At 43.3% G+C, this 18,712-nt stretch overlaps 1 protein-coding gene across 6 annotated transcripts in view; it reads left to right on the forward strand.

Annotated features, from left to right (window-relative positions):
* The window catches only part of CA5B (carbonic anhydrase 5B), a 133,473-nt gene that overhangs the window by 73,092 nt on the left and 41,669 nt on the right, over window positions 1–18,712 (forward strand). For 5 of the 6 annotated variants that reach the window (XM_038586881.1, XM_038586886.1, XM_038586880.1 and 2 more), the window contains one exon: window positions 11,207–11,402. In XM_038586881.1, coding sequence (XP_038442809.1) covers window positions 11,207–11,402 — 196 coding nt within the window. Of the gene's footprint in view, window positions 1–1,423; window positions 1,461–11,206; window positions 11,403–18,712 lie in introns of all 6 variants that reach the window. The other variant, XM_038586885.1, reaches the window with a different exon arrangement.

The following is an 18,712-nucleotide window of genomic DNA, read 5'->3' on the forward strand; positions in this document are numbered from 1 at the left end:
TCAGGGAGGGCCGGGACCGTCCTCACGCCCCGCCGCCTCGCCCCGCCAGGCCTGAGCGCACAGCTGTTGGTCCTGCGAGTGTTGCGGGGGTCTCGGCGCGGCGTCGCTCTCCCCCACCCCGCCCCGCAACCCCCTTCTACTGTGGGAGTCACCCACCGGGTGGCTGCACCTTCCTTAGGGTGCCATTGCACTTGTCGGGGAACAGCTGTCTGAGGGAATTTGGCGGGGGAGGGGGGTGTCCCGTGCGTGAGGGCAGTTCCCTAAGAGGGGGTGTTACCAGGAGTGGTTGGATGCGAATTAACTCAAAAAACTCCAGTCCTCTGGACACAGGAGTAAAGGCTACAAAATCGGATACTGCAGTTCGGCGACAACAACCGAGGCGCGACAAGCTGGGACTAACTTGGCTCTGGATTGTATTCCCCCCATCCCCCGCCCCCGACTGTACCAGGGTCTATGGACAGAGTCACAGCCACCTCCAAGCCAGGGGAGCAGCATCACAGCTATGTCACGTGGACAAATCTGAGCCTTTTCTATTCCGCAATTACTTCTGGCCTTTTTGTTCTGTGCCCCGCCCCAGAACTGAAGGAGAACCGCTGAAGTACAAACATTTTTAATAATTAAGAGTCTTTGTCGCATTCGGTATTAAATGCTACTACCTTAAGGCTGGTGGCAGCTCCTTAATATGAATGTAAGTGCCCTCCCCTCTTCTGTATTTTCCCAGGGAAAGTTTGAGAAATACAAGAAGTTAATGTGTACACCTTAACTGGGTTAGAACCTGTTCTCTCCTAACCACTGAAAACTACATTGCTTTCTGCTTCTCCTTCTTCATCCTTTACTGCTAATCTGGCCATGTCCTCTCTCCTACTAAAAACCTTGCTGCAATAAGTGTGGAGTAGCCAGATTTCCCTCATGAGGGAAGCTGCACCAGACCCTACCCCTTATCTGCCTCTGCACACCAGTCAAAATGGTCCCTGTTCATGGATATGTTGGAAAAACTTTCTGCTACCTGGGGCCTTTCTCAGATAATTTTTATTGTCAGAACCAGCATTGAAATTCCCTGAAAGGCCAGGATCAGCAAGGGCACCATTCTCTGGGCCTGTACACGCCTGCCCTGTTCTCCCTGGAGCCAAGCAAAACGTTGTGACCACTCACCACTGGGACTCAATAAAGATTGAGTGAATTGTGAGTGAATGAGTGAACTTGAATATTTTGGAAATCTGGTGGGAGGAGGAAAATTCATTTCATCTCACTGGCAGCACTGGGGCACTTAGTTGCAGCACACAAAACAGTTACTACAAATGTATTTTGAAACCTCTGGCAACCCCAGATTGGGATCATGGTCTTCAGGAAGAAGTAGGTGAGAGGAAGAAGCTCAACTTTCTGAGTTGGGACCTGACAGCATAACCTCTCGTTTACATTTCAGGGCATTGCAAAAGACTGGCTTCCTTTGAGCTCAGGAGGTGAGAAAATGGACAGTCTGATCAGAATCAAGGAATTTTTTTCAATGTGATTGTAACCTTTGGTTAGAGTACTTTTTTCCCATCTGTTTTGCATACATATAAATGGTTTAATTGGGCAGAGTGCAAACTACAGTTGACCCTTGAACAGCACAGGATTAGGGGCACTGACCCCCTGCCCAGTTGAAACTCTACCTAAAACCTGATTGCCCCAACACATAACTACTAATAGCCTGCTGTTGATCAAAAGCCTTACCAATAACATAATCAGTTATCACCTGTTTTGTATGTTATATGTATTATATACTATATTCTTACAATACAGTAAGCGAGAGAAAAAAAAATATGATTAAGAAAATCATGGGAAGGGCAGCCCGGGTGGCTCAGCGGTTTAGCGCTGCCTTCAGCCCAGGGCCTGATCCTGGAGACCCAGGATCGAGTCCCACGTCAGGATCCCTGCATGGAGCCTGCTTCTCCCTCTGCCTGTATCTCTGCCTCTCTCTCTCTGTGTCTCTCATGAATAAATAAATAAACTCTTAAAAAAAAATAAAATCATGGGAAGAGAAAATACATTTACAGTACTATACTGTATTAATTGGGGAAAAAAACCCACATATAAGTGCAGCTGTGTTGTTCAATGGTCAGCTCCATCTGTCATTTAATGAATACATAATTTATGAATGATTCTTTAAAGGCTTTTAGAATTTTTCTTTTTTCACACATTTCTGTCTGCAAAACAGCAGATAAAGGACATGTTAGTAAAAGCCAAGGACATATATAAATAATCAATGATAGCAAAGGCATACAGTACAAAAGGCTTAGCACTCATGAGACCCATCCAGGCTACAGTCCCATCTTAAAGACAAACTTAAGTAAGGAAATTTTCTGTGAAATTTTGTAATGTATGCTAGTAGTTCATTGTTATGGATAATGTTTGGTAAATATTATTTGTGGTTTTACAAGCTTAGGTTTTATGAGATCCATAGGTACATTTAAATAACCACCTACCAATAAATTATAATTTTAATGTAACAGAGTGGATTGGCTTTAGGCTTTAGTGTAAATAACCTCATGTCTTACTATAGGTATTATAGCCTAGCATTAGCTAAATTGAGTTTCTGTTTATTGGGATTTTCCTCGAACCTTCCTCACTGCTGACCTTCCATGCTCTATTCCTTCCTTGATTGTCTCTGACTGCTCCTTCTGTCTCTTGGCCGCCTTACTCCATTTTGTCAGTCTCCCTCTATACACCTGCTACTCCTTGGGGAAGAGGTGAGGATTTTCCATCTCTCTCTAGCCTTGTGATCTCTCCTGAGCAGCAGAGCTGCCCTGGCAACTCTTCTAGACTTTTCCTCCCACTGCCCCCTTGGACCTCTAATCCATAGGATTAGCAGAAAGACTGTCATCTTTTCCTTCCCACTTGCTCCTTTTGCCAGCTTGTTTCTCTCTTCAGGCATTCATCCTCATTCTACCACCAGCATCATCCATTCATAAAGTCACAGGGCCTTCTTCACTTTCCTCCCTCTTCTCTCTTCTGGTTGAGTGCCAAATCTTGTGTTTTTCACCAAAATGATAATCTCTTGAATACAAAGAGCTGTGGTACATTACTACTGTTATTCTCCTGGGTCAGAGTTTCATATTGTCTCACTTGGATTACTGGAATTTCATCTCAAACTCACATGCCCAAATCTTTTTTTTTTTTTAATTAAGATTCCATCTATTCATTCATGAGAGACACAGAGAAAGAAAGAGAGAGGCAGAGACAGGCAGAGGGAGAAGCAGTCTCCATGCAGGGAGCCCAACATGGGACTCGATCCCAGGTCTCCAGGATCACGTCCTGGGCGTAGGCAGCGCTAAACCACTGAGCCACCTGGGCTGCCCCACATGCCCAAATCTGAGCTACTGATGTCCCACCCAAAACCTTTACTGCACACTGTGGTCCTCCTCTTGGTTCATGGCAACCCCATCCTACCAGTTGATTAGGTCGAGAATCTTCTAGCTATCCTTGACTCCTTTCTTTCTCATCACCCTGGCAGTCTCTCCAAGATATAGCCAACACCCAGGCACTTCTCACCACCTCCATTATGACATCTTTTCTTTTTTTTAAGATTTTATTTATTTATTCATGAGAGACATACAGAGAGAGGCAGAGACATAGGCAGAAGAAGAAGATAGGCTCCCTGGGGGAGCCCAATGTGGGACCTGATCCCAGGACCCCATGATCATGACCCGAGCTGAAGGTAGAAGCTCAACCGCTGAGCCACCCAGGCGTCCCAGATATCCTTTGTTCCAAGACCCTGGATTTTCCTGAATGATCTCCCTGCTCCCTTCTTGCTTCCCATCCCAGTTGATTTCCAGTAGGGCAGCCTGAATGATCTTTTAAAAAAATAAATCAGATGGTGCCCCTTTTGTGCTCCCAAAACTGCACTGTGTCCCCATTTCACTGAGAGCAGTGGTTTCCAATTAGAGGTGATTCACCTTTCCCAAGGCACATCTGCAGTGTTTGGAGACATTTTTGGTTGTCACAATTGGAGGGAGGGTGCCACTCACTGGCATCTAATGGGTAGAGGCCAGGGATGCTACTCAACACCCTACAATGTATAGAGCAACTTCAAAACAGAGTTACCTGGTCAAATGTCAATAATGTCAAGATTGAGAAATCCTGAGTTAGAGAAAAAAACCCTTTACAGTGGCCTAGAAATCTATACGATCTGGCATGCATTACCTCTCCACCTTATCTCCTACTACCCTCCTCCTAGTACACTATTCCTGCCATGCTGGCCGCCTTACTATCCCTTTGTATGTGCCAGACACATCCCCACTTCAGTCTTTGCACAGGCAATTCCCTCTTCCTGGGGTATCCTTCCTGCTGATAGCCCTATTACTAATTCCTTCATTCCTTCAATCTTTTGCCCAATTTTCAATAAGGCCTCCTTTGAGCAGTTTATTATGTTATATATTTTTAAAATATTTTATTTATTTATTCATGAGAGACAGAGAGAGAGAGGCAGAGACAGAGGCAGAGGGAGAAGCAGGCTCCATGCAGGGAGCCCAATGTGGGACTCGATCCCGGGACTCCAGGATCTTGCCCTGGGCCAAAGGCAGGCGCTAAACCTCTGAGCCACCCAGGGATCCTGAGCAGTTTATTTTAAATGCAACACTCCTTTCCCAGTGGCACTCCAAATTTACCTTACCCTACTCTACTTAATTCAATTGTCTGTACAACTGACTTAATATATTACATTGCTGTTTATTGTTGGCCTCCCCCTACTAGAATGTAAGTTCCACAAGGGTAGGAACTTTGTTTTATTCCCCCAATGATCCTATGACAGTGCCTGGCATTTTTTTTAAAGATTTTATTTATTTATTCATAGAGACACAGAGAGAGAGAGAGAGAGAGAGAGAGAGAGGCAGAGACACAGGCAGAGGGAGAAGCAGGCTCCATGCAGGGAGCCCAACGCAGGACTCGATCCCAGGTCTCCAGGATCACACCCCGGGCTAAAGGCGGCGCTAAACCGCTGAGCCACCCAGGCTGCCCCAGTGTCTGGCATTTAATAGATGTTTGATTGATGTCCTGGTGAATGAAATGATAAAAGAGTGATGGATTGAACGAAGGATGGTTGAAGGAATCTTGTCACTGACTTCCTAGCTCCATTCTGCGTACTCCGTTCCATCCTGTGTTTGCACATGGAGTTGTCAGAAACTGTCCTGTATATATGGAATAATACCTGAGGGTGTTCCAGTCTAGGAAATTGCTATTCTTCAAGTTAATCTCAAATCCCCATCCAGTTCTACCTTCAACTGTGTGTCATCTGGGCATCTGTGTGGCTAGTGCCTTAGCACATATTCCTGACAGACTTTGGATGGTGGGAAGCCAGCTACACTTGGCTTTGTTACAAAACAGGGTTTTTTCTTTTTGTCTAAACACACAAAAAGTTATCTTCAGCGTCTGTGTCCACTGCAGCGAGGTCAGCAGCATTCTTAGGAGACAGACAGAGGTTTGGATTTCCATACCACTACATGCAACCCACCACTGAGTGGATTTTGTAAAGGAGGATGAAGGAGAGGGCGAGGTGATAGCAGGCACTCTGGAGCTTTTGTGTACCTCTAGCCCTAGAGAGGCAGGAGACAGTTTCTCTGGGCCAGGTGTCATCAGCCACCAGCCCCAGCATTGTGCACAGACAGCATGACTGCAGAGTGCGAGGCATTGCCCCAAGGCATGACCACAGCTCTGGCTCTGTGGAGCTTGACCAAGGATCACTCACCCAGACTTCTCTGGCACCATGCTTACGTGCCTCAGATGCCCATACAGGCCCTTACACAGGGCCACGCTCGTGGCCACTTGTCTGTACAACTCCCTTGGCAGTTAAGCATGCCTTCTGCTGTGTTTTATTACAATGTTTCTTTTGAAGGACAAAAGAGCAAGTCCCTTCTTTTGAGTATCCCTGTACTTCTTATTGTCTTCCTGGGAGTTACTATGTCTCTTTTTCTATCTAGATTGTAAACATAAAGGAGTCCTTTTCCACATGTTGGCCAACTTCCCTCTAACACTGGGATTACTTGAATAAAACCAAGGTCCTGTCCATTTCAATGCTAATTACCCTCTTAAGACTTCTAAATACCTCTGCCTCCAGAAATGTCCTCATAATCCCTGACATTACCCCCCCCACCTCTCCCTCCTGTTAAAATTGTCTTTCTCCTAGAACACATGGTTCAGATGCTCCCCACCCTCCTGAAACTTAGAGCCTCTGCCCTCTATGTTCTTATTGAATTAAGTCAGAGCTGTCATCGCATCTGGCCTTTAAGAAGTATTTGTTTAATTATGCTAAGTGCAATAAGCCAGCCTCGGAGGGAAAATATTGTATGAGTCCACTTAAATAAACTATCTAGAATAGGCAAATACTCAGAAGTAGAACAGAGGTTGCTGGGGATGGAGAGTGAGGAGGAATGGGGAGTTTTTGTTGAATGGGTATAGAGTTTATGTTGAGGATGATGAAAAAGTTTGAGGTATAGATACTGGTGAGGGTCACACAACATCATCATGAATGTATTTCATGCCACCGAATTGTATGCTTGAAAAAGGTTAAAATGATGAATATTATGCATATTTTACTATACGATAAAAAGGTAACTAAAAAACCAAGAAAGGTTACTTGTTTAGTAACCTTTTTTTATAGATTGCAAGCTTGTGGGGTAGAGGAGAAAAGATGAGGAGAAAAGATGAGGAGAAAAGATGACATTTTCCATCTTCATCCAGCCAGGCTTGTGGGGTAGAGGAGAAAACATGACTTTTTCCATCTTCACCCAGCCCAGTGCTTTGCATGAGATAATCACTCATTTTTGCTTCAATTCAGGAACACAAGTCAATGGAAAGAAGCACAAAATTCAGGCACGGTTTCCCCGTGCCTCTTAGCAATTAAAATTTCAATTTATTGTCAAATTGATTTTATCAGAGAGAAAACTGTGTAGTTGGAATTGTTTGATGGTATTGTCTCAGAAAGAAAACGAAAAACATGAAATTAAAAATCATCCCAAACTGCCTTCTATTTTCTTAGTATTTCCTTTTATAGCAAGGGGAGCATTTTAGCAAACTCAATTTGAATAATAACTTTCCTTTACACAACACTTACCAGTTCTTTCTGGGAGCTTTCTTAACCCTTACACCCTTTGCAGTCACCTCTTGTACTGTGTTACTAAACACATGTTTCTCCTGCTCCTCTGTTTCTGGATTCTTTGTTGCATAAGATGAAAGGTGTACATTAAACCTTCCTCTTAGATATTTCAGTTCATGTAATCCTTTTACTCTGCTGATCTGAAATGATAAGTCACACAATCATTTATAAGTCTTATAAGTTAGTCTTATAAGACTGGAAAGAAGCATACAGTTCTTGATACCAGCTCTCATCCAAGATTAGGGTGGAGATATCAAGAGGAAAGTGAAATGATTACATGAAGGGGTAGGTGGACACTGACGAAGTGTTGGGTTACAGGGCTTTTGTGATATTTTTATTTTTGGAAAATTGATAGTTTTCATATTCTGTCCATAAACTATCACCAGAGGCTAATTCCTACAGATGATTTTTATGGAGAAGAAACTATAAATTAATTTGGAGATACTTTCCTATGGAAAATAATTGTGGACAGGTTTCTAAGATGTCTGCCATTTGCTTCAAAGTTATACAGAGAGGGGAGGTAGGAGGGAGGGTATAAATAAAACATGCTTGGCCACCAACAGATAATTGTTGAAATAAAGTGTTGGGTACATAGGTGGTTTTATTTATTTATTTTTTAATTTTTATTTATTTATGATAGGCACACAGTGAGAGAGAGAGAGAGGCAGAGACACAGGCAGAGGGAGAAGCAGGCTCCATGCACCGGGAGCCCGACGTGGGATTCGATCCCGGGTCTCCAGGATCGCGCCCTGGGCCAAAGGCAGGCGCTAAACCGCTGCGCCACCCAGGGATCCCCTTTTTTTTTTTTTTTTTAATTTTTATTTACATAGGTGGTTTTATTACAGTATTTCCACTGTTCAAATTTGCGGTTTGCCAAAGTAAAAAATTAAGGGAAAAAAGGAGATAGATTCTGAAATGAGGTAGTCAATGGTCCATCATTCCTTAAGCCTGCTCAGTTAATTCGGTTAATGAAGGTATTTGAAAATGAGGGACTTTTAGTTGGCTCAAGGCATTATCAAGATAATATCTTGAAAGTTTATTATCAGTCTGTGTTTGAAATCCTGAGTCAGGCTTTTGCATGTCTTAAAAAATGTACATACTGACATGCCCCCCCCAAATATATATACATATAAGTATGCTTGTAAAAATAAATAAAAGTGATTTTAACCTGGGTTGAGAATTTCTGACATCTACTGGCAGTACAGACATACTTTTTTTTTTTTTGAAAAGTGTACTCCTTTTTTTTTATTTTTAATTTTTATTTATTTATGATAGTCACACAGAGAGAGAGAGAGGCAGAGACATAGGCAGAGGGAGAAGCAGGCTCCATGCACCGGGAGCCCGACGTGGGATTCGATCCCGGGTCTCCAGGATCACGCCCTGGGCCAAAGGCAGGCGCTAAACCACTGTGCCACCCAGGGATCCCAGTACAGACATACCTTAGGTGTCTCTGGTTTAATGACTCCAGTTGAGGAGCCTCCATGAGATTTGGAACTTTTGACTGGTCCCTGTTAATGTAGTGACCATGCGTCTTTGCTCCCTGTGTTCGGTGTGTTCATTGGCAAAGTGATACATGCAACAGAGTGCATGGCACCGGGCCAAGAGGCTGGCTACTTGCCACACTTTACAGTACTTGTCCCGACACATGGCTTGTTGCTGGTTAGAAAGGGTTCTGCCCGGAGCCCTCCTTTGTTCCTTTCAGGGCCCTAATAGGAAGCAACTCTGCTTCCTGCTTTCAGTGGACACAGCTCAGGTGTGATTTTTTTGTTCTCTCCTTTCCCTTGGGTGAAGCCTTCTCTCTAGCTCAGATCTAGCGGAGTCAAGGGCAGCAGTACAGGGGAGAAGAGCTAGTTCACGGCTAATTACAAGCAGTGAAGTAAGTGAAGGAGGGAAGGGTGAAATAAGAACATTTGCCTCTTTGCTCAGCATTGCTAGGGATCATAATTTTTCTTTTTGTGACTTTGGGCCCCCGCTTGCCCACCACCACGGCCAGACAGTTGAGAGGTCTCTGGTAGGCCACAGGCAGAACCTGAGGAGTCCTGGATGGTTTTCCTTGCCATATGATGTGCATTTCAGGAGGCTCCAAGGGGGAGAAATGAATTGCACACGTGGAGGGTCCAGTTCGTGCCTTGTTCTGCTTTGCATCCCAGCCCCCAGCATGGTTCCTGGAACAAAGGAAATAGCAATCAGCGCAGAAGTACAAGCATTTACAGCAGAATTTCCATCCCTGTGAGACCAACTTAGGTTCATCTTTGGGTGTGTTCCCCCTGCAGGTCGGGGAGAACTTTGGGGGTCCTTCACGTCTGAGAGGTGGGGATGCGAGGCCCTCGTCTGAAACGGCAAGCATTTAAAAGTGTTTCAGAAGTATAAGTAACCCCACAACTGGGTGATGGTGGCCTCTAGGGAGAGCCCTTCCTACTGTCCAAGAACATGCTGGCCACCACTTCACAGTTTGCAGTCCTTGAAATCGGGATGCACATCTCCATCACCGAGGAAGTGTGCCCAGGTCACTGAGCGGCCATCATGTGCCAGGCCCTGTGTCCCCAAGAGATGCGGCTGCGGCCGAGACAGACACGGCCCTTACTGCCACGGGGCTGGGGTGCTGGGGAGGTGGCGTCACAATGTACGTTCCTGAGGAGGTGTTCAACTGCAAGAAGCACCGTGAGGGAGGTGAAGAGGGCGCTGGGCTGAGCCCGTGGTCAGGGGAGGTTCTAGGAAGTGATGCTGGAGCGGAACACCTGAGGAGAGAGGAGGAACTAACCAGGTGCAGATGGAGGACAAGTGGTCCAGGGAAGGAGGAGCATCTGCACAAGCCCTTAGGCTGGAGGGAGCTTCGGGAGAGGGAAGAAACAGAGTCCATGTGGCTGCTGTGCAGGCAAGAGCAAGGGGTGGACATGAGGCTGAGGTCAGCAGCACCAGGGCACAGGGCCACGCAGTCAAACCTCACTCACAGTTGCTCAAGCAGTGTACGTAACAACTGCCAGAATGCATCTCAAATAATCACTCCAAACGCTTTGAAATCTATACTGCAGTGAATGTATAATCAGGAAAAAACGTTTCGTTTCTGACCTTGTTTGCTCACTTACTATAGGGATGGGAGTTTTCAGGAAAAGTGGAAGAAGCATTAGGGGGTGAGTATGGCAGAAAGAAACAGTGAAAGTTAATATTGTAATTTCTAAAGACCATGGAAATCATTGTCTCCTGAGACTCTCACTTGGGACCTGTGAGGGGTAGAGGGGTCATTAATGCAGTCATACATGAATATTCACATTGAATCTCCTTACAGATTAGTTCAGGATTAACCTCCATTTCCCCCATGATCAAGGGATATAGTGTCATACATACAACTGACAGAGTCACAGTATTTAAGCTTAGATTTCAAAACTGCTCATGACTATTTTTGAGAGGATGGATCCTTGTGTTTTTTAAAAGCAATCCGATACAGATTGATTTTTTTTTTTTTTTTTTTACCCAGGAGCTTTAATCTTCAGTTACTTCTTACATGTAAACACCATGCTGGATATCTAATTTGGATTTCAAGGAGTAAATGTTCTTTTAATTTTAAGAAATTACTATAAGCAGTCTTTACATTCTTGTGTATAAAAAGATGATGTCGGGATCCCTGGGTGGCGCAGCGGTTTGGCGCCTGCCTTTGGCCCAGGGCGCGATCCTGGAGACCCGGGATCGAATCCCACATCGGCCTCCCGGTGCATGGAGCCTGCTTCTCCCTCTGCCTATGTCTCTGCCTCTCTCTCTCCCTGTGTGACTATCATAAATAAATAAAAATTAAAAAAAAAAAAAAAAAGATGATGTCTCTCGACCTCTAATATTTGCTAACCTTAAAGGAAAGGCAGGGCTCCTGAATCAGTCATCCAGATCCTGCCAGTGAGGTGACGAATAAATTTGAGGAAGAGAAGTGGATAAACTATTGACTCATTCCCCCCTCAGCCCCACCCTCCCACCTCCCTCCCCTGCTGTGTGTACTCTTAGTCTGAATGTTATTCTGTTTAGAGGTTTCCACTTGATGGCCAATCTCAGTTGTTTACAGCTTTCCCTCTTCTGTCCTCCTGCCTCTAGGTTATTAGGTTCCTACAAGCTATTTGGGGCCCCAAGCAAGATTTCAGGCTAATCATGGTGGTGATGAGTAGCCTGAGGGCCATTCTTCAAGCCTCTCCATGCAGGTCACTTTGGAGAAGATTCCAGATCCCCACGTTCATGCCAGCAAGGCCCTGCAGCCTCTACACCTGCACATACAAAACCCGGAACCGAGCCTGTGAGTACACTGCTCCTTTAAAGAGAGTGAGAGGTTGGGGGTACATGACAGTCGTCACGTGTCCTGTGTTTATCCATATAGTGTCAGTGGTATTCCAGAGTGGGATTGTGTGCCTTCAGAACCATGAGAATAATTACTTGCTTCTCTATTTGTCTTCTAAAATAAACGTGGAAAATTCTTTTTCCCCCAAGTTTATTGGCATATAATTGACACATAACCTCATGTGAGTCGAAGGTGTGCAATGTGCTGATTTGATACACATATATTGCAAAATGATTATCATAAAAAGGTTTGGAAAGTCGTTTTCTTGACAAGGTTTAACATGTGAAAATGATGTCATGCAGAAATAGGGTGAGACGTATTCCAGTTTCAAATAGCTTGGAATCCTGTTCTGTATTGTTTTTGTTAGCAACAGTCTTCTTACAAACATTGATCCACAGACTGCAAATTATTTCTGAGAGTCTTTTTTTTTTTTAAGATTTTATTTATTCATTCATGAGAGACATGCAGAGAGAGAGAGAGGCAGAGACACAGGCAGAGGGAGAAGCAGGCTCCATGCAGGGAGCCCGACGTGGGACTTGATCCCCTGGTCTCCAGGATCACGCCCTGGGCTGAAGGCAGCGCTAAACGGCTGAGCCACCCAGGCTGCCCTATTTCTGAGAGTCTTAACGTTCTGAAAGTTGCATGTTAATGTTTGTAAGCAGGTCAGTAGCTTCACAATCTGAAATATTCTTTCTCAACTCACAAATTGCAGAGTTCATTCTGGTTGACCAGCTTACCAAAATGGGCTCTGGCATAAACACAGCATATTGGGCAGCCCGGGTGGCTCAGTGGTTTAGTGCTGCCTTTGGCCTGGGGCGTGATCCTGGAGACCCGGGATCAAGTTCCGCCTCCCTTCATGGAGCCTGCTTCTCCCTCTGCCTGTGTCTCTTCCTCCTCTCTCTCTCTCTGTATAAATAAATAAAATCTTTAAAAAAACCCCACAGCATATTAATCGAGGCAGCAGATGGTCTTTCCTGAAACCTCTTGCATCTCAACCCCCTCCTGAAATACTGGTTCCCTGCCGTGTCCCTGTGGTGCAGGGATTGTCCACCGAGGCACTACTGACATGGGGGATGGGTCATTCTGTGTTGTTGTGGGTGCAGTGTGCACTGTAGGTTGATTAGCAGCATCCCTCCCCAGTACCTGCTAGATGATGGTTGCACCCCCCACCCAGTTGTAACAACCAAAAATGTCATCAGACATTACCAAATGAGCTCTGGGGAGGACAAAACTGCCCCTGCTTAAGAATCAGTGGGACAATAGGAGAGAATAATGTGTTCATTTGTGGAGAGATGAGTTTGAATATGTGGAGAGGTAAAATGGCTAATATATTGTTAAAGAGGAATTTTTCATATTTTCCATTATTTTAAAAGAATTGACACAGATTTTTCAAATGTTGGATTCCTTCTCGGTCTAGGTTTCTCCACTTTTTCTCTTTTGGTTTGTTCTCTTTTGACTTCATATGTACATAATCAAAAAATGTAAGGAAGAATGCTGTTAAATTACTTTTTAAAATATTTTATTTATTTATTCATGAGAGACACACACAGAGGCAGAGACATAGGCAGAGGGAGAAGCAGGCTCCCTGCAGGGACTCCATCCTGGGACTCCAGGTTCATGCCTGGAGCCAAAGGCAAACACTCAACCACTGAGCTACCCAGGCATCTCAAGAAATGCTGTTAAATTAGTAGTGCTAATCTAGCTAAATCCAAGGACTTGAAACTCCTCCATAAATACATTTTTATTATAAATTTACTTGGTTTTGTTCAACAATGACAGTGTTCTTATTCAAATGAACTGGTTGGAGTCATAATAAATTTCTGGTTGCTGGGTGTGGCTTCCTACCAACAGACCCACATCCTACCAGGACTGGCTTATTCTCAACACTGGCATTTTGTGGTCTGAGGCTCAAAATGGAAAAAATTAGTCATGTTTATGTAGTTACTAAAGTTTTACTTTTTTCAACAGAGAGTTGAAAGTTGAAGGTCTAAAATCCAAGATAGATATGTCTTTAGGATAGTTTGCTTCTTTTGATGCTGACTAAAACAAAAAGTGGTGGCTTGGGGAGATGTGGACTTTCCTTAATTAATTTTTCACATCAGATGTTCTGGTTTGTAAGTTATAAGAAAAACAGGTAACAATTATGATTTGATTTTGCTTTTGGCATATAACACCAACTTTCCCTGTTTTCACTGGAGAGAATATTATAGTCTCTGCTGCCCTGAGCCACTGAGCATGTCCTGCTCCTAAATTCCAGACCTTCTGCTGATCAGTTGTAAAGACAATATGCATCATGTCTGGCAACTTAACACCCCACCAGAAGGCCCATTGCACACTTGTGACCAAGAACAACCCAAGATCATTGAGGGTTAGAAAAGATAACATGGAAAGCCCTTTGCTAGTACCTGCCACACAGTGTGAGGACTGTGTTGGCAGGTTACTTCTAGTACTATTGATGATCATCATCACTGCCTTTTTTTTTTTAAGACTTTATTTATTCATGAGAGACACAGAGAGAGAGAAGCAGAAACACAGGCAGAGGGAGAAGCAGGCTCCATGCAGGGAGCCCAACGTGGGACTCAATCCCGGGTCTCCAGGATCAGGCCCTGGGCTGTAGGTGGTGCTAAACCACTGGGCATCCCCCCCCCCCCCCACTGCCCTCATCATTACCATCTTTATCATCATCAAAGGCTCAGCGCCTCCCTCAGATGTTTGGCCATTTTTAAGATAGGGGTAAGCAGAATAAGAAAGGAGGAGGATGTGGCAAATTCAGAAAGCAGTGTCTTACTAGAGCCTGTCTGTGCTCTATGCTTCACCTTCACACTCTGCTCCCCACCTCTCAGGGAATCGTTGGCTGTCAACTCAGATTGCTGTTTGCTGTTATCTCAAGTAGCAGACAGTGTTGACAATCCTAACTTGAGGATTTGGAACATGATAAAATAAAGAGAAAAGCCTGCACCTGTTACCCAAGATGAACATAAAATCAAATTCACTTAGTATATCTTCTACTGACATTTATTTTAATTGTCACATGAAAAATTTAGGGTTATAGTAGATTAGGAAACAAAGCCGAACAGTCAACAATAAGAAAATCTAATTTAAAAACCTAATTAAAAAATGGATTAGAGATCTTATTAACACACACCTCACCAAATATATAGAGATGGCAAATAAGAGTATAAAAAGCCCCATTGTGTGATCTGTGACCAGGGAAATGCAAATTAAACCCAAGATGATAGGGGCACCTGGGTTGCTCAGTGGTTGCACATCTGCCTTTGGCTCAGGTCATGATCCCGGGATCCTGAGATTGAGTCCCACATCAGGATCCCCATAGGGAGCCTGCTTGTCCCTCTGCCCGTATCTCTAAAGAATAAATAAAATCTTAAAAAAAAAAATCACCACACACCGATTACAATGGCCAAAATCCAGAATAGTGATAACACCAAGTGGTTATGAAGCTGTGGAGCAACAGGAATTCTTACTCATTGCTGGTGAAAATACAAAGATGGTACAGCCATTTTGGAAGATAACTTGGCAGTTTCTTTTAAATGAAATATGTCCTTGCCATACAAGCCAGCAATCATATTCCTTGTTATTTGTTCAGCATTGTTGAATACTTAACATCTACACAAAAACCTGCACATGGCTGCTTTTCGTAGCTTTATTCATAATTGCCAAAACTTGGAAGCAGCCAAGTTGTCCTTCAGTAGGATGAATGAATACCTTAACTGTGGCATAGCCAGACAATGGGATTTTGTTCCTCACTGAAAAGAAATGTAAGAATTTTAAATGCAAATTACTAAGTGAAAGAAGTCAATCTGAAAAGGTTATATACTCTATGACCCCAAATGTATGACATTCTGGAAAAGGTAAAACTATGGAGACAATAAAAAGATCAATAGTTGCCATGTGTTAGAGTATAGGGAGGGATGAATAGGTGGAGCAGAGGATTTTAGGGTAGTGAAAATACTCTTTATAGTATGATGGATACAGGTCAATATACATTTGTCCAAACCTGTGGAATATATAACACCAAGAGTGAACCACAATGTAAACTATGGACTTTGGGTGTTATCATGTGTCACTATAGGTTCATGAATGATAACAAATGTACTACTCTGGTGGGGGATGTTGATAATGGGGGATGCTGCATGTGTGGGGGCAAGGGCAAATGGGAAATCACTGTACCTTAAATAAATTAATGGAGAAATAGTCTTAAAAAATTAAACATGAGGGGCGCCAGGTGTCTCCATTGGTTAGGTGTCTACCTTCTGCTGGGGTCATGATCTCAGGGTCCTGGGATTGGGCCCTATGATGGGCTCCCTGCTCAGTGATAATTCTGCTTCTCCTTCTCTCTCTGCCTTTGCCCCTCCCTCCTGCTCTTGATTTCTCTCTCTCTCTCTCTAATAAAATCCTTTAAAAAATCAAATATGAGATCTTAGACCATAACAAAAATATTGTTAATTCTTAATCTAATTAAATATAAAAACGATCATCTAGAATTGAAATGGTACATATTTGCTATTTGTTATTATTTCTTTTTCTTTTTTAAGATTTTTATTTATAGGGACACCTGGGTGGCTCAGCTCTTAAGCCCCTGCCTTTGGCTGAGGGCGTGATCCTGAAGTTCCAGAATCAAGTCCTCCATCGGGCTCCTGGCATGGAGCCTGTTTCTCCCTCTGCCTGTGTCTCTCATGAATAAATAAATAAAAATCTTTTTAAAAAATTAAAAAAAAGATTTTTATTTATAATTTGACAGAGAGAGAGAGCACAAGTGGAGGAACAGCAGGCAGAGGGAGAGGGAGAAACAGGCTCCTCACTGAGCAGAGACACCCCCCCAGGATCATGACCTGAGCCTAAGGCAGGCCATTCAACTGACTTAGCCACCCAGGGGCCCTATTTGTTATTATTTCATTGATTTTTATTGTTCATGATCTCTACTTTTAGATTGAAGAGAAATATTTTTTTAGGACAATGTGAAATAGAATGGCACTGTATAAAATCTAGCTACTAGTCCCATGTGTGTATTTTCATGTAAATATAAATTTATTTATTTAGTTATTTTTAAAGACTTTATTTATTTATTCATGAGAGACACACAGAGAAAGGCACAGACACAGGCAGAGGGAGAAGCAGGCTCCATGCAGGGAGCCTGACAAGGGACTCGATCCGGTCTCCAGGATCACACCCTGGGCTGAAGGCGGTGCTAAACCGCTGAGCCACCCTGGCTGCCCTCATGTAAATATACATTTATTAAAATGTTATGGCTACATGTTGCTAGCGCTTACCATATTGAAAATTTCCATCATCAGAGAAAGTTCTATGTGACAGGATTGGTCTGTATTATAACTGAACTGTGTTAGAAAATTCTCCTGTTATTTGTCCAATTAATTTTGAAGAACAGGGACGCCTGGGTGGCTCAGTGGTTGAACTGCCTTTGGCTCAGGCAGTGATCCCGGATCCTGAGATTGAGTCCCACCCACATAAGGCTCTCTGCAGGAAGCCTGCTTCTCTCTCTGCCTATGTCTATGACTCTCTCTGTGTCTCTCATGAATAAATAAATAAATAAATCTTAAAAAAAAAAAGATTCACATTATCTAATTAAGAAAAAAAATTTTTGAAGGGCAAAACTCCTAGAGAACAATAGTATTAAAATTTTTGTTTTGCAATGTCTTCACTAAGAACTCTGATAATCCCTAAGTAATAGAGATTCAGGATGTGCCAGATGGAATCTCTCATTAACATTCAAATAACCTTAAGAAACAATAGGCTGATTAATAGCCCCCTGGAATTATTAATAGCTCCAGGGGTTTAGGCAGCAACAAGCAGCTGGCAGCAACAAGGAGCTAACAAATAGCTCTGAACAGAGCCGAGGAACTGTGGGCTTTAGTGTACTGAGAATGAGAACTCCATGTGTATGCTGCGCTTACCTGGGCTCAGCCTCAGCTCTCATGCTCTGAGAAGACAATTTGTGATCATCCTTAGCAATGGTGAATCCTATCACTGTGCCCAACCATAGGCCTATTAGGATGATCTTCAGTTACACGAAGAAATCACACATCTCAAGAAAAAGGACAGTAACAGGTCAAGGCACAGGAGTAAAAACCAATGAGGGTGTAGAACAACAATGTCCAGTGAATAAATAATGTGAGCCATCAATGAGCCATATAGGCAATTCTATAATTTCTAATAACCACATTTAAAAGAGAACAAATAGGGATCCCTGGGTGGCACAGCAGTTTAGCGCCTGCCTTTGGCCCAGGGCGCGATCCTGGGGACCTGGGATCGAATCCGACGTCGGGCTCCCAGTGCATGGAGCCTGCTTCTCCCTCTGCCTATGTCTCTGCCTCTCTCTCTCTCTCTCTCTGTGACTATCATAAATAAAAAAAAAAAGAACAAATAATATGTTCATTACATCTCAAAACTGGGGGAAACTCATTCTAATATAGCAAATACATAGATAAAATATAGTAAGTAGGTAAAATTATTTTTACCTATATATTTGTTGAGGAGGAAAAATATTTAACCTAGCATATCCAAAATATGCCCACTTTAACATGAGATGAATATAAGAATTATAAGTGAAATATTTTGCATTCTTTGTTTTGTATTATGTCTTTAAGGTCCCTAGGTATTTTACATTTATAGCACGCCTCAATTTAAACAATCACACAGGATGAGTGGTTACCTTATTAGGCAGTGCAGGTACAGAATAGATGCCAAGAAATATCAGCAGATGAAGGGATGCTTAATGTAGTCTGGGGTTGTCTGAGAAGGGGCTGGAAGTGATCTTTAGAGCCTGTAGGATTTTAAGAAATGAGAGAGAAATGGGTAGATGTGATCATGTGGACCATTGGGGAGGAAGTATTTCCTCTGCTTTTGAAGATCCTTCTGGCCAGACAAGAATCAAATTGACATGAGACAGATTAACAGGAGAAATCAAATTTAATAGCATATGTAAGGGGAACCCACATGGAAGTGGAAATTCCAAAGATAGTGAGGCAATGTGAGGCTTATATAAGCGATAGAGAAGGGTAGGGGTCTGAGGATACAAAGGGAAGGAGGGTCATTATCAGAAAGGTGAGAGGAGATGTTTGGAAAACAAAGATTACCCTATTATGCAGGTAAGTCTCCTAGGTGAAGAGGAATCTCCATTAGTAGCTCTCTTCCCCGTATAAGCAGGTAGTTAAAGGAGAGGTACAAAGCTTTTTCCAAAAAGCTTTTTTTCTGCTGGGGTTATTTGCTTTTAACTCAAAATAACATTCGTG

This window comes from Canis lupus, chromosome X, assembly GCF_011100685.1.
Source record: "Canis lupus familiaris isolate Mischka breed German Shepherd chromosome X, alternate assembly UU_Cfam_GSD_1.0, whole genome shotgun sequence".
Classification (NCBI taxonomy): Eukaryota; Metazoa; Chordata; class Mammalia; order Carnivora; family Canidae; genus Canis; species Canis lupus.